At 44.9% G+C, this 15,773-nt stretch overlaps 1 protein-coding gene across 1 annotated transcript in view; it reads right to left on the bottom strand.

The window, feature by feature from the left end:
- Xrcc5 (X-ray repair cross complementing 5) overlaps window positions 1-15,773 on the bottom strand; it is an 87,312-nt gene that overhangs the window by 46,053 nt on the left and 25,486 nt on the right. Inside the window, exons 10-14 of the mRNA XM_032901317.1 lie at window positions 13,891-13,953; window positions 10,830-10,967; window positions 9,854-9,944; window positions 6,704-6,837; window positions 4,107-4,303 (exon numbers count right to left, since the gene is read on the bottom strand). Of these exons, the coding sequence (XP_032757208.1) occupies window positions 4,107-4,303; window positions 6,704-6,837; window positions 9,854-9,944; window positions 10,830-10,967; window positions 13,891-13,953 (623 nt within the window). The remainder of the gene's footprint in view (window positions 1-4,106; window positions 4,304-6,703; window positions 6,838-9,853; window positions 9,945-10,829; window positions 10,968-13,890; window positions 13,954-15,773) is intronic.

Raw genomic sequence — 15,773 nt, 5'->3', positions numbered from 1 at the left:
ATCAAACGAGGGTATTTGTTTTACACAGCACAGCCCAACCTGCCAATGTCAATTGCCAGTAAGGGGAAATGTCTGGATTTAGATTCAAATCTATCTGACTCTAAAATCAATGCCATTAGCCACTACATTAACCTGAACTGAAAGGAGCAGATCTGGGGTAGATTTAATACAACTTGGTAAACCAATCAGACATGGAAAGTTAAGAAAGGGATGAGTCCCGAGAAATCAGCTGCCATTCTCTCAAATAGGAAAGAACAGGAGGAGGGGAGGCCTTGGAAGCACGGTGCTCAGAGAGACAGTAAAGCCACCGTTTCTGTATACACTGAATTTCAGATACATAGCGACACCTGAGCCATCCACGGACAGGATGCAGACTGTGTGACTTCCGAAGCCCGTACATAAAACGGCAATGGTGCCTGTGTTTGTGAGGGCAAAATGGTATTCTGGCTGAGCGTCTGAGCTCTGGATTCAGACTGTGCACATTTATTAAATCCTTCCTGTAACACTTGCTGACTGAGATCTGAGGCAAATTGTTCCTTTTCTCCAATTCTCAGACTTAAATGACATCAACAAAGCAACCCACTTCATAGGATGGCCAGAGCATCCAAGCAGATAACGCCAGGAAGGCATCCCACATCATACTGTATTCACTGAGTACAGCTGTTCTGAAGACAAGCACTATACACAACATGTGTACGGTTGGCAGGGAAGGGAAACATCAGAGGAGTCTGGCAGGGAGTTTCCAAAGACTAGGAAAAAATCTGGAAGCTTAAGTTACGGGAGATACAAAGTTTCAAGACAGGAGAATAATGGACATTGTCAAATGCAGCTAAGAGAAAAGTCACCGGAGAGAAAGCACAAGACTGATGGCAGCTTAAGCAGCTCTGTAGTTTGGATCTTCAAAGAGGCAGTCATGGAGGATGAGCCAAGAAGAGCAGCAATGTAGATTATTCTTCCAACAGGCCAAGCCTTGGAAGGAAAGAGAGTGGTTAGACTATAATTAGTAACAAGCAGCCATTTGGAGGAGGAGCCTGGAGGGGTAGTTTTGTTTTAGATGAAAGAACTGTTAACATGAAGAGGGTGGGGTACAGTGGAAAGATGACCTTAGTGGACGGGGGTAACGGATAAGAAAACAGATTGGAAGTACCCACTTATGGCTACTAGCTTCTCTATGAAATCACTACCATCATTGCCACTGCTGCCCTTGATAATGTGCTAGGGACATGATGAGGGTTGTTAGGAGACTGTTGACAGATAGACACTGTTCTTGATATGATTTGATTTGATTTGATAGGATACGTTATGATACATACTGAGGTGGGTTCTAGGTAAACAGCATGAGTTATCCAATCAGTCCTCACGACACCCCTGAGGCAGGTAGGTACTCCTGCCATCCCAGCTCACTCATGAGGAAACAGAGGGTAAGAGCTTCTACCTACAGAGTTGACTCTCACTGGCTGACTCCAGAGTCTCAAGTCTTGAACATTAGTCAGACGGAGCTGGCTGCTGAGAGTAAACAGGGAGGGAAGTGTCAGGGAACTTGGAAAAAGCAGCAGACCTTAGATGAGCTACGCAAAGTTCAAAAGAAAGCAAGGACACATGTGTGTCACACATGCAGAGCTGGACGTCAGATGCCCCCAGTCACCTGCAACACCTGGGTATGACACTTTCCTCCAAGGCGTACGCCAACATCAAGGGAGCAGTGTTTTCAAACAATGCAGGTAGCATGCAGTATACTGTGGACTACACGCAGGCGACAACAGAACTTTTCCCCTTTGAAACGAAGACACTGGCACTACACGTACAGGTATCCACCAGGCTGAAGGTGTACAGCAGTTTCTCAGATGTGCCATGTTTTCAGAACGATGCCATGTCGCTGACTTTAGACTACTGGCCCCCTCCCAGCAGTTCAGAGTGCTTTAACCCTGGATTTTGTAGCCATGATGATGCCTCTTGAAATGAGGCTGGTCTTAACTTCTGTCAGTTACTGTTGTGGACGGGCAGGTGCCGTGGTATGAACATGGGTGGTCAGAGGACCACTTTGCCAAGCTGGTTTCTCCACCCATTTTCAGGCAGTCAGGCTTTCAAGGTAAGAATCTTTACCCATTGAACCATCTTGCCTGTCCACAGCTGTATTTAGAGGAAAAACTTATCATAAAGATAAAATTATTCAACCAAAATCCTGAGTGACATCTTGCTTCTTACTATGAAACTTCCTCAGCAGATAACTGTCACCCCCAAATCTTAGCTCTTTTCCTATCTACTGGAAATTGGTAAACTGGAGTCAAATACAAAACCACAGCTCGGCATTAGCAACCTGTTTCCCCCTTAGCCTTTAAAGCTGACTGGAGGCTTCTCATTAAAATGGAGGGGTTTATTACCCATGTGAAGGAGACTGAATCATCCTTGAATAAGGGAGGTGCTAAGAAAATATTTGCTAAGGGGTTGGGGATTTAGCTCAGTGGTAGAGCGCTTGCCTAGCAAGCACAAGGCCCTGGGTTCGGTCCCCAGCTCCAAAAAAAAAAAAAAAAAAAGAAAATATTTGCTAAATTCATCGCTTCTACAGTTCTTAAAAACTAAGACTTCTGGTAATAAAAGGTGGAGAACAGGAACATGGGTAAGCGTGTACGGGTGAGCTAACTCCCAGGCCCCAGGCAGATTGCTTGGCTGTGTCGCACACGCTCTCAGGTGCAAGGAACAAGAACCTGAGCGCACCCAAGCCTCCAGGGACATGGGGGATAGGACGCGGCTAAAGGTGTAATCAGTGAGGGATCAAATCACAGGAAACTGCCCTGTGCGGCTCCGTGGTTTATTTCTTAACCAGCTAATTTACATTTTAATCGAAGGAAGAGGAGAAAACGGTCTATTTCTTTCCCATAGTCCCAGAAGGTAATCAAGATCACGAACTGAAGTTTAATATGGGGAGAGAACAGCCGTGTGGTTGCAGGGAGACCAGGGCAAGGTGCCACAGGAAGAGGGCCGCAGACTTCATTGAGCTGCTCTCGGCTGGACCCAGTGGCGAGCAGGCAGAGAGAGATGGAGGTGGGGTGGAATTTTAGGGACAGGCGTCCTGTGTAGGAGAAAGCAAGACAGAATAAAAAGGGCAGCAAAGCTCTCCAGGGTGTGAGGGGAGGACGTGGAACAGGATCAATCCAGTTTAGTCTGTTCTGTTTTTTCTTCTTTCCTTCAAAATCTCACAAACGTTGGAATATTTACCTCTGGGAAGCTATGAAAAATGCAAGGCTTTCTATTCAACTTGTACAATAATTCACTAAACATTGATTTATAGAAACCAATGAAAGTTTCTGGAAATCACTCTTCCTTTCCCACTGGGTATTTATAAATAATATGCCTTTCTTTGTCAATGAAGATACAGCTGTGGGAAGGAAACCAATGAAAGTGGGGGTGGCGGGGAGAGATCATGGTCTGATGCCAAATCTCAAAATGCAGCAGAAAGAAACATGATTTGGGGCTTAAGAAAAAAATCCCAATAACCAGTTGGATGAATTCTGGAAAGTCAATGTCACACACCCAAAGGATTCTGCACATGAATATTTTTTCTAGTTTACTTTTATTTAGATGGAGATTAATATAGATTCAGAACAAAATGTGAAGAAGAAACAGTTTATCAACCCTTCGCAGGCTTAGCTCGTGTACCATACGAAGCACCTCCCACTCCTTAACCTGCAAAGGCCTCCCTGATGCCATGGGGCAAGCACGTCAGTGACCCACTAACAGAACAGCTAAAGGGTCACGGTTGTCATGGTTCTCCTCCAAAGATCTCACTGACACTTAACCACACACCCCCAACAGAAACCTGGTGCCATGCAGCCTGCCCTTCCCACCCCCAGCTCTTCACTTTAGAAAAGGGACAGTTCAACACCAGCAGGGTAACCTGCTGCCAAGCCTGACACAAGCCTGACAGCGTGAATTTGATCCTAGAACCAACATCCAAATTGTTCTGACTTACACATACACATGTGTGTATGCTCACAAGCACCATAATTCCAGTAATCCCAGACTTGCTGTGGTTCTGGCCCTGACCATCCCCCCACCCCCTGGCATTGCTACAAGGTCACCCCAAGGTGACCACATCAGGTACTTACTTGTCTTGGAAAACATCCTGAGCAGTCACTTGGTCCTTTTTCTTAACGACTTCCGTCAGAGGGAAAAGGGTCTTTACTTTAGAGAGTGGAATCTCACATTTTGCTTTCATCTCAGTGGGGGGATCCAGCATATTCAAAATGTGCTGCTGAATTGGGGGCAGCCGCTCCTGGAGATGTAAGGCTCTGTGCAGCAGACACTGTAGGGAAAGTACAACGAGTTAAGGACTTTGATGTGGATTCTGTTTTCTGGTCAGAACCCTCCATCTCTAATCGAAGGGCTAGGAGACTCATGCCAAACAGCAGAGGCAAACGGTATGGCTCAGAGAACACTGGTCACATCTATAACCAGCTATAAAAACAGACTCAACACAGAAGCAAACCCCTCCGTAAACCTCCTAGAGGGACCCTCATCTTATAAACTACTCAGGGAGTTCTGCCCTGCCTTCCCAGCTGTGAGAACCCCTGAAACCAAGTCAAAGGAAATCATCCTTCCTTATTTCCTTCAAGTACTTTGGAGGCACAAAAGTAACTAGTCCAAGCTCCTTACCACAACCCAGGAAGTCCTGCAAGATGCAGAACCATTCCCTGCCCTCTGCCTCCTCATTCACAGTCGATTAAAGATGAGCTCTTCTGGGTTCACTCCTGCCTCTGGGTCCTTGGGTGATACTCCTTCCGTGTCCTCGGCCTGTCCCAGGTCTTGTGGAGTTGGCCCCTCTCTATCATGTTGGTCTTTGCTCAAATGTTAGCTTCTCGGAAAGCCGTTCCCTGACACTGCATATGAAGCAACCTCTTGGCTTGCAAGCTATTGTCTAGTCTTATTCTAACATTTCCCAATTTTGAGTTTTTCAGGCATTTATTTAAAATCATCTCATCAATCACTTAGTTCACCTATGTATTATCTAGCCCTTCCTCTTGAAAACAGGTATCTTCTCTTGTGCACTGCTGAATTGTAAGCACGGAAAATATGCCCAGCATATGCTAAGTATCTAATGGTATTGACTGGGAGACTAAATGCTCTTCTCTAGGGCATACGCTGTTGACAGGGATAACAGAAAGAAACACCAAGAGTGGGGAGAGGACCAACGGTGAGGCAGGCCATCTACTGTCCAAGTGAGTGGAACTGGGCACCGGCCATTGTCCACTCAGTCATCTGTTTGCATCAGTCTAAGTCAGGCCTGGGCAACACTTGTATTTAACAAAAAAGCAGCACTCTAATAGTGGGTCTCAGCCTTCCTGATTAACCCTTTAATAGAGCTCCTTATATTGTGCCGACCTCAATCATAAAATGATTTTGTTGCTACTCCATAACTGTAAGTTTGCTACTGTTAGGAATCATAATGTAAATAATGATATACAGGCTATCCGGTAAGTGACCCCTGGGGAAGGGTTGACAGAACCAATGGGTTGAGACCCACAGGTGGAGAACCACTGCTCTGACAATAGAGCCAGGTAAGCAACAAGATGCCCTTAAGAAACAATGAAGAGAGACAGCCCATTGAGGTCCCCTCCTGTGAAGAAGGCTCCAACCAGCCCACTTTATTTATCACTGCCATGGGTTGAGCCCAGGGTCTTGCACATGACAGGCACATGCTCTGTCACTAAGCTATACCCAGCCCTACTCCCACGTTTAAACTACTTACAGATTGGTAATTTTGAAAGAAAAGAAAAAGGAGCTGAGTAGTTCTTAAAATTTCAAACTACTAATTCATATCACAAAGCATTCTACTTATTCTATTCCATGAACTGTTTCCATACAATAAAGAAAATGCTATCTAAAGGTCTGTATAAAAAAAAAAGTGATTCTTGGGCTCAACAGAATATCACCTAGGAGTCAGTATCCTACAAGCTCAACACATGCTCCTCGCTCCAGCATCCCCTCCACACACCAACCTTCCCTCTCCACAGTATGCTCGCTTATTTCCCTTCTTCCTTTACTTCACCTCCTGCTTTGCTCACTCCCCCTTGAGCTTCATCGGGCCTTGTCAGTGGGTTCTCCGTCCATTCTAGATATTGATCCTCTGTGGAGGAATAGCTGACAAGCCTTCTTCTCCCTCTCTCTGGCTGTCTCTTCGCTCCATTAACTGTTTCCTTTTGTGTGCAAAGCTTTTTAATTTCATGAGGTTCCATTTGTGAACTGTTGGCCTTATTTCCTGGATGCCTAGAGTCCTGTCGGGAAAATCCTGTCCACACACAGATCTAGAAGTGGTTTCTGGACTCTGAGTTCTCTCCGCACAAATGGAACTGGCTTGCACCATGCCTGCCTCCCATCATGCACCCTTCTTCTTTTAGATCTCCATCCAAGGTTTTTACCTCAGAGGGGGCTTCCATAAAACCCACGTCCAAGGATCTCTTCCTCCTCATTTCCTCATTGTTTCCATAGAGCAGCTAAACTATGGTTTTGTATCCATTCCAGAACTCAGGAGGCAGAGGCAAGCAGATCGCTATGAGTTCAAACTCAGTCTGGTCTACTTACTGAGTTCTAGGCCAGCAAGGGATAAATAGTGAGATCCCATGTCAAAAAGAAATAAAGGCAGGGATGGGGAGAGGGAAGAGAGAAGGGAAAGGAAAACATAATGGGATGACCTTTCCTTTCTCACCTGGTACAACCGCTGAAACTCAGGATTTGGAATTTTGGAGGTTGGAAACAAGTCTTCGATGATGTCTTCTTCCTCGTTTTTCTTTACCAAGCTCATGGAATCAATCAAATCATCGATCGCACTCAGCTGTGCCTCTTAAAACAATGATAAGCAGAGAAGTGAAAGGGGAAAACGAATTATTTCTATCATTCTCTATCAAAATGAACTGCTCTTCACTTCTGAATGCAGCAATGCTGGCAGCTCGCACAGGACCACTCTGCCAAAGAGCACTCCCTAGTGTGTAAATACTTAGCCTGACTCTCGGTTTTCTCATCTGAAAAAAGAGATAGTCAGACTAGTTGAGGCAGTGGTGGTACACACCTTTAATCCTAGCACTTAGGAAGCAGAAGCAGGTGAAACTCTATGAGTTCAAAGCCAGCCTGAAATAGAGTAAGTTCCAGGACAGCTAAGGATACATGGAAAAATCCTGTCTCAAAAAAACAAAAAACAAAAACAAAAACAAAAACAGAAACAGAAACTTATTCCCCTAGGTTAAATGTAAGTGCAACACAAAGGAAGATAAAGAGGATGAGGATGAAGAGAAAGAAGAGGAAGAAGGAAGAAGAATAACGACGACTGAGGAAGAGAAGGAGGTAGAGGAGGAGAAGGGTTTTTACCTGGGGGCTGAAGAGATGGCACAAAAGTTAAGAGCACTGACTGCTCTTCTAAAGGACCAGGATTTGATCCCCAGCACCCACAATCAGGTGTGACCCAGTTCTGGTCAATCTAACATCATTTTCTATGTGCCTATGGGCACTAAGCATGTATGACGCTATACAGACATACATGCAAGCAAAATACATATACACATAAAATAAAAATAAATCTCAAAAAAAAAAAAATAGCTCATTAACCAGGCATAGTAGCACACACCTTTAATCTCAGCACTCAGGAGGCAGAGGCAAGCAGACCTCTAAAACTTCATGACACGCCTGGTCTACATAGTGAGTTCCAGGGCAGCCAGGGCTACAGGATGAACCCTGGTCTTAAGAAGAAGAAAACAGGCCTGGAGAGATGGCTCAGCAGTTAAGAGCACTGACTGCTCTTCCAGAGGTCCTGAGTTCAAATCCCAGCAACCACATGGTGGCTCACAACCATCTGTAATGAGATCTGATGCCCTCTTCTGGTGTGTCTGACAGCTACAGTGTACTGATATATAATAAATAAATCATTAAAAAAAAAGAAGAAGAAGAAGAAAACAGAGAGTAGATGCTCTCTTGACTCTTTTCCAGTTCTACCATTCAGTCAACCTTTGTCAATAGAGTATGATAACAAAAGCAAGAGTGTGTTCCAGAAAAATAACTCTGCCATAAGAAAATTCAATAATAAAATCACTTCTCTATGGAAATTTAAACAAAATACTTAGTATCCAATGAGGTAATGCTTTCAAAATAGTAATTAGTTAAAGAGAAAAAAATTTAAACAAACAACTTCCATTCAGACGCTAAAGTTCCTTCATGGCAGAACCATGACGGTGTCTCTTTGAGGTCTCACTTAATACCTAGCAACTGCCCTTCAATAAAATCTACCAAGTCAATACAAATGGCACAGCCCACAGCTACATGGACAAGAAGCAAGTCTTCCCCAAAAAGCTTCTGACTTCCCCACCACATGTGTGCCTTGCACTTTGCTGGTTCACAGCAGTTTGCAGAGCCGTTCAAGTAGAATACTGTTTCTAATGTCAATGTCAGGCCAATGGCAGAAGAGTGTTTTCTAAACAGTACTTAACACTTCTGTTCTCTATCTACTCCTTTAGTGTGACAAGATGAAAGTTACTTATCACAAGGTACTGTCTGCTTGTCTGAACCTGCCACAGGTGGCTTCAAACAATGAGCTAGGGCCCATCAGGCAACTCTGAAGCCATTACTTGCACAAGGGGACATTCAGTGAGTCCCACCCACGACACAGTCAGCTTCTCTCTCTTGCTAGATCACACTGGTGTCATAAACTCCCCCATAAACATCAACGTGGGAGATTTGCCAACAGCTTTAAGAAAATTCATTAAGACATAGGAAATAAGTCAACTGATCAAAAGGTGTTCAACTTTCAGACTCAGGCTGATTCATAAGATAACCTCTCAACAAGTTTGGAATGAGGGCTGGAGTAGGGCTCCGTGATTAGATTGACTGCACGGTGTGCGTGAGATTCTGAATTCAATCCCCAATGAATCCTTAGTTAATTAGCATGGAATCAAGAGGCAGACACACAATCAACAACACAGCAACAACTTCTCTAACATTCAGGTCCACACGTGCCTCTGTCATGACAGAAAGACATTTAGCTCTAGAGAAAAGGACACTAGCCCCAGGGACCCATTTGATTTCTTGGTTTTTCTTTGGATTTTTTTTTTTTTTATAGCATACTGTTCCCAAGTGGCCCAGCCCTAAGAATGCACAGGGAGAACCCCATTTGCAAAGTCACCTTAAAATTCCCTGACCCTACATTGACACAGACAGTATAGAAGCCTTGGCCTAAAGCATCCATTATCATTAGCTATATCTCTCTGGATGACCTTAAGACCTCGTCATCATCTGTTGTTTATTTTTGGTAGTTTTGGTTTTTTGTTTTTTCTTTTGTTTTTTACATTCTGCCCACAACTACACAAACGGTGACAAGCTGCCTAGAAGCCACCTGTGACTGCCAGGCTCACTCTGGCACGCTGACAGATGGCTGCAGGTGTAACTCCTGGAAGCTCACGACCAGCCACAGTAGGAACTGAACTGCGGTCATAAACTACAAAGGAAGAACAAAGAGGACAGAGCACGCTGTGTACAGCCACTGTCGCTCCCGCCACATCGAACTGCACTCAGGATGCAGGGGCACGTACGCTCGCTTCCACAGGAGCAAGCTTTCTGCTTACAACTGGAGAGCAGACACCCGACAACCTGCTCCTCAGATTCAGCAGGGAAAACCAGACGGTTTGGAAGGCTGGGAGAGCCTGCCCCCTGTCAGAACACCTGCTGAACCATCTTCGTCATGATTGCTGTGATTAGAAGCCAAGTACTTCATTCCCCCCATGAGGTCCTGGCCCAGGCCACAGCTGCAACCAGGTGATTTCCCAAGAAGCGTCTGCGTGCAGAGCCATTAGTGAGCTAAATGGAATAGACTTACCTGTGGGGGTGCACTTCTTATTGTTTTTCAGTGAGGAAAACATGTATTGCCGCAAGTCTTCCATGAAAGGCAGCTGCACATAAACTAAACACTAACGAGAGAGAGAGGAGTCAACAAGCAGAAGCCATCAAATTAATGCAGATATATCCAAGCGGTCCCAGACGCTGTGGAAGGGACACAGCGGAAATAGTTCAAAACCGTGTGCAAATCTGACACACGGTAAATAAGGAATGTGGCCGCCTACTAGTGAGTTCACAGTTGCAAACAGCGTGGCAGATATCAGATATAAAATAAATGCCTCCAAGGAAGGCTGATAAGTAACCTAAACGCACAGAACCAAGCAGAACCAACGGGAAAACTGGATGGCCAGCATCTGCCGGGTAAGTCACCGTCCCTACCCTCTCTCACAGTCCCGCCGCATGGAGTTCTCAGAGGAACAGGAAAATAAACAAGCCTGACCTGTACCTCAAACGAGAGAGCCTCAAATGCATGGACGTTCACCGGATCACAGTGAAACCACACCCCCAACCTTTATTCATGGTCCTTACTGGCTAAACTGGAGGTGATTTCTCTTCCCAAGTGGCTCTGAAAAGGCCAAAGGGATGAAAACTAAGAGACGGCCCTGCTTTCCCCTTCGCTGGTTTAATGGGCCCCTCCTTAAATGTGTTCATGAATCGTGTTGTTTTCTAACTGAAAGCCCGGTTCACAGGCCAGCAACTCCAACATCGTCTGGGAGTTTGCAAGAAATTCAGAAAATGGTTCCCACTTAGACCTACAGAACTAGAATACGTATTTAACCACATCCCAAAGCAGTGTTTAGGGTAAAGGGACAGAGGACAACAGTCCAGTAGTGAGCACAGACCTGCAGGCCGGAGGCCCTGGCATGGATGGGCCGGATCCCCGGAACTGCAGAAAATATTTAAAAAAGAAAAGACGGGAAGGGGACAGGGACGATGCAAAGGCCCGTGTGTCTTACCTCATAGGCATCCTTAATGCAAGGGAAGGCTACACCAACTTGAGGATTAGCTCTTTTGTCATAGGCGTAGCGGACGATGGCGACCATGTTTAACTCATCCAAAGCATGAACGAGGGAAGAAAGTGCAACAGCTGCTGCCTGCAGTGAGGGAGGAGAGCGTATCAGCACGAGTGCAGCTCCTGAGAGCTCCTCACAGACAACAAGACCTGTCGGTCTCTTCCACAAACCTCTAACAGCTCTGTTCCAACATCACAGAGCTGATCAGTGACCAGGGCTGTATCTTGTGCCTTGCTTCCCCTGGGTGCCTCTGCTCATATAATTTCCTTCTAGCAACAACCCATTGCAGATTCGCCTTACTAAGTAAGCTTCATCTTCCAAGTTTCTGAACACTATCATAGCTAGCCTGTTTCACAGTTAGGTATGTGTGTCCCATCCCTTCATAAAAACCTATGGCTTCAATATCTTGTCATCAAAATAGTCTACAGATTTGATAATAGATAAATTCCGTCCCGTTTCAAGGAATACTTATGTCAAGCCTATTCTTTGCTAGGTGTCAAGGCCCCATCACAGAGCAGAGAGGACTTCACTGAGCGAATATATCTTTACTAGTGGGAATGAAAGATGTACCAAATAGAACATGCCTGTTCTAATACTAAGTCCCATAAGAGAGGACCAGATAAGCAAATTTCTAATTTGCTTGGAATTTGAATTTGTGTGTCTTTGACAGGGCCAGTCAGAATATTTAATATAAAGAACAATGGGTTAATGACCGTCTCTGTATTGTAACAACATTGAGCCTGTATTTAAATCCACTGAGTCCCCATTCCTTTACTTTCCTCTGCCCTTCTTCTGCACACACAGTGCAAGTCAGCACAGATATGTATTCTACACACACACACACACACACACACACACAACTATAAGCCAAGAGCCAGAGAAAACATTTTAAGGAGTTAGTCACTGAATCACGGAATATTTTAACTGAAAAACAATAATATTCACCCACTTTAATGACCCCTACAATGCACACGGCTGGTGCTATTGGAGACTCTGCTGGAAAACCTCCATGGATGGACACAAGACAACCTCACAAGAAGGCAATCCATCTGGAGTTGGTAATCTTTGATGACAGAATAATTCATTTGGAACGAAGCTCCCCACCTGTTGGTCTCCGTTCACGTCTCTGGTAGGAAGCACAGATTAATTTCTATTCCACGTGATCCTCCTCACAATGTCTGAAGACTGCTATTACATCTGTCATCCATCGTCCTCCCACTCCTCCACCTACCCACACAAGTCTGCGGCGTGCATGTTCTACTGGGAGCCCTCATACAGCATGCTCTCCCTCTTCCCCTATTTATCTCAAAAGCTCAGATTAGACAGTATCAGTTTTCAACCACCCTAGAAAAACCTCAGATACTAAAGAGCTATTAGGAAATGACAGTGTCTTTTCTTTAGAAACTTCAAAGTGATATGTGACAATTTATTTACAAAATTGGGTCGTATCTATCACAAACCACAAAAATAGAATCAAAGGATCATGGGAAAGCAGAAATACCCAGGTCACCAGAAACCAATCAGGGGTGGCATGCCCTTCATTTGGATAAACCTGTACTTACTGAGTGCACGCCAGCCAGCTAGAACCTTGGGACTGGCGTTACCTAGGAGCCTCCACAGCTCACCCATCAGAGCTCACCAAGTTCCTAAAGCACCAAAAGTGCCAATAAGGAATCTTCATAACAGCTGCATGGGTTTTCCTGGTCCTAATAAACCCCCCAAACTCTCCTCCATTATCCAAGTACACAGACTGCCACGCCCATGCCCACGGGTCCTAGATACAATCCCCGTCTTTATTCCAAACACAAGCTGCTTCCTTAGAAACTTGTCTCTGTTTTCGTTTGACATTGGCTCAGGGGCCTCGACATCATGCTGCAACAGAACTCGCAAAAGGTGACCAGAACTTCCTTGGTGAAAAACAAACAAAACAAAACAAAAAAAACCCAAAAACCAAGTGGGAGTTAAATCCACAACTGGAGTTTAAAAAGTTTAAAATTATCAATACACAGCAGACCAGACCAGCACAATTTCTAAGGCTGATTCAGAAGAATATCATGAACTAGAATTCTCAAGTATGACGTCATCAACGTGTTGACGTGTTGTAAAGAACTCACCCCCACCCAGTAGAGTAGAAGGCAAGCATCTTCTAATGTTAACTGTTCTCAGACTGACATGACCGCCTACTAGGTGAGCAGCCAGCCACGTTCCAGAAGCGTGGAGAAAAAGAGGTCACTGATACCCTCCTCCCACCCCGAACAAATTTTCTATATTAAGTTCACTATTTTCTAATGCAAACACCTTTGAATTTTAGGAGCCCGATTAAGCTGTGTTAACATTCTGTATTGGAATTTTCCAGCTAAGATCAACACACCAACAAAACACTGAGTGCTGACTTAATATTTCAGAAAGAAAATATGTACAGAGAGCTACGTGCGAGTGTAGGATGTAAAAGTCAAAGTTGTTAGCCAGGAATAAACCGGCCTGACAACAGAAAACCTTGAGAACGTGGGAGACCAGGGAAATCAGCCACAGACCAGAAACACTTCTCCAGGTCCACAGTGTTCATGAGAGACAAGGGTCAACCTGGCCCAAAACCCCTTAACAGCTGACACCTACACCTACGTTAATCTGGTCAGAGGGTGCTGTTGTGAAAGACTATGTCCCTCAAGCTGAAACGAACTCATTCATCATCTCTCCATTGTCAGAGTTAAAGGTCGATGACTTTCCCACAGCTGTTTCGGATATTCACGTCATTTAAGAACACAAAGGCAGGCCATTGTGGTGGTGCACACCTTGAACCCCAGCACTTGGGAGGCCAAGGCTGGACGATTTCTTAGTTCAAGGTCAGCCTGGTCTACAAAGTGAGTTCCAGGAGCCACAGCTACACAGAGAAACCCTGTTTCAAACAAACAAACAAACAAACAAACAAGGGCCATGAACAGCCCACTTTCCTAAAATAACAGATCGATCTGTAGCACTATCTCAAAGCTCCAACCAAACTCACCTCATCATCCTTCGCTGCGAAGACCTTCAGAACTTGATGTCCCATGAAGAACCTTCTATGAACCTACGAGATTACACAAGAGAAGAAAATGGTTTGACATATATACCACTGTAAGGTCACATGTTGCTAAATGTCTGCTCAAAATGTCCTTGCTGGTAAATATCAAGAGTGACTAGAAACAACGTAGCACTTGAAGCTCAACTCGATGGGCACCCAGTGCAGGGCCCAGGTTGTCTTATATGCTATATAGTAAAACAGAGGAATGAGCACGACATAACCATGTCCTTCAAAAGCCTAAACAGTTGTGTAACTAAATGCAATGCTGTATTACCGTCCAACACAGGGCACTGGGCTAGCTTGTGAGGGTTTCAGAGGGGAAGCAGGAACTAGCCACAAGAAAAGTGTAAAGGCTGGAGAGAGCACTTGCTGCTCTTACACAGAGTACCAGCCATGCACATGATGCTTATACATACATGTAGACAAAACACCCACACACATAAAAATGAACATGTCTTGGAAAAACGAACACATAAAACAAGATCTATACGCTGGCTCCACGGCAGACATCCCAGTGACTAGCAGTCTGGAGTGAGGGGAACAGAGTTCACTGTTAGAGCAGTGCCAGGGCACAGCGCAAAGGAGAGGTGAAGACACGAGCGACTGCAAAGCCTGTCTCCTAAAGTCTCTTAGGAACAAAGTCCTCAGGAGCGGCGACAAGCCCCTGGTGCACTGCAGACGACCAAAGGAGGAGCCAATTCTGAGCAGACTTGGGGCAGGGAAATGGGTACAGAAAATGTACCGCTGTTCCTTCTCCCACATCTTGAAATGCAACCAGGGTCACAGAATTCTACCAATAGCTGATTAGAAAACAAATGTTAACATTCCTGAAATCACAAGTCCTACACCCATCCGCCAAGCTCTGTCTGTGGAGCTGCAGACTGGGGCTTGCTTAGAAGGACGTGCCATGTGTGGTACTGGGCACCGTTTCTCATCTGCTTTTTCCTGTACTCTTTCCTCTGAAGCCGAGAAACCAGGAGCACATCATAGTAACTGCGGCTCAAGCACATCGAGCTTCAAAGATGTGAGGTCCACATAATAAAGATACCCCTCATTCCCACTTCTACGTCCCAGCTGAAAACCACTATGCTAAGACATACAAGAATAACCCTACACGTCCAGTACAGCATACTCAAGAGACCTCCCTACCATGTGAGAATTTATAACAGTCCTTGATTTATTCAAAAAACAGCTAATGAGGGAGCTGGAGAGATGGCTCAGAAGTTAGGTGCACATACAGCTCTTGCAAAGTCCCAGAGTTTGGTTCCCAGCACTCATGTTCAGGTGACTTACACCCCTTGTAACTCCAGCTCCAGGGGAATCCAACATCTCTGGGTTCCACAAGCCCCTGCATTCACGTGCACATAGCTACACAGAGGCACACACACATACATGCATAAGTAAAAGTAAAAACAAACTTTAAGAAATAGCTAATGAGGGGTTGGGGATTTAGCTCAGTGGTACAGCACTTGCCTAGCAAGCGCAAGGCCCTGGGTTCAGTCCCCAGCTCCGAAAAAGAAAAAGAAAAGAAGAAAAAAAAAAAGAATGAAATAGCTAATGATATCTTTATCTAGTACACCTAAATGACTTTTTAGAAGAACAGCCAGGAATCTGGAGGGAAGCTAATTGCCACGGTCTTTTCTGTCTCACAATTATCTACCCAGAACACTGGACAAGTTAGCAAGAGAACTGAAAAACTGCCTGATGTTTTAAGTAAACAGTGCACACACACACACACACACACACACACACACACATGCACACACATATACACACACACATACACACACATACACACACACACACACACACACATACACACACGC

The sequence above is a fragment of the Rattus rattus genome, chromosome 4 (assembly GCF_011064425.1).
Source record: "Rattus rattus isolate New Zealand chromosome 4, Rrattus_CSIRO_v1, whole genome shotgun sequence".
Classification (NCBI taxonomy): Eukaryota; Metazoa; Chordata; class Mammalia; order Rodentia; family Muridae; genus Rattus; species Rattus rattus.
Note: the sequence above shows the minus strand (reverse complement) of the source record. Positions and strands in the feature narration are given on the sequence as shown.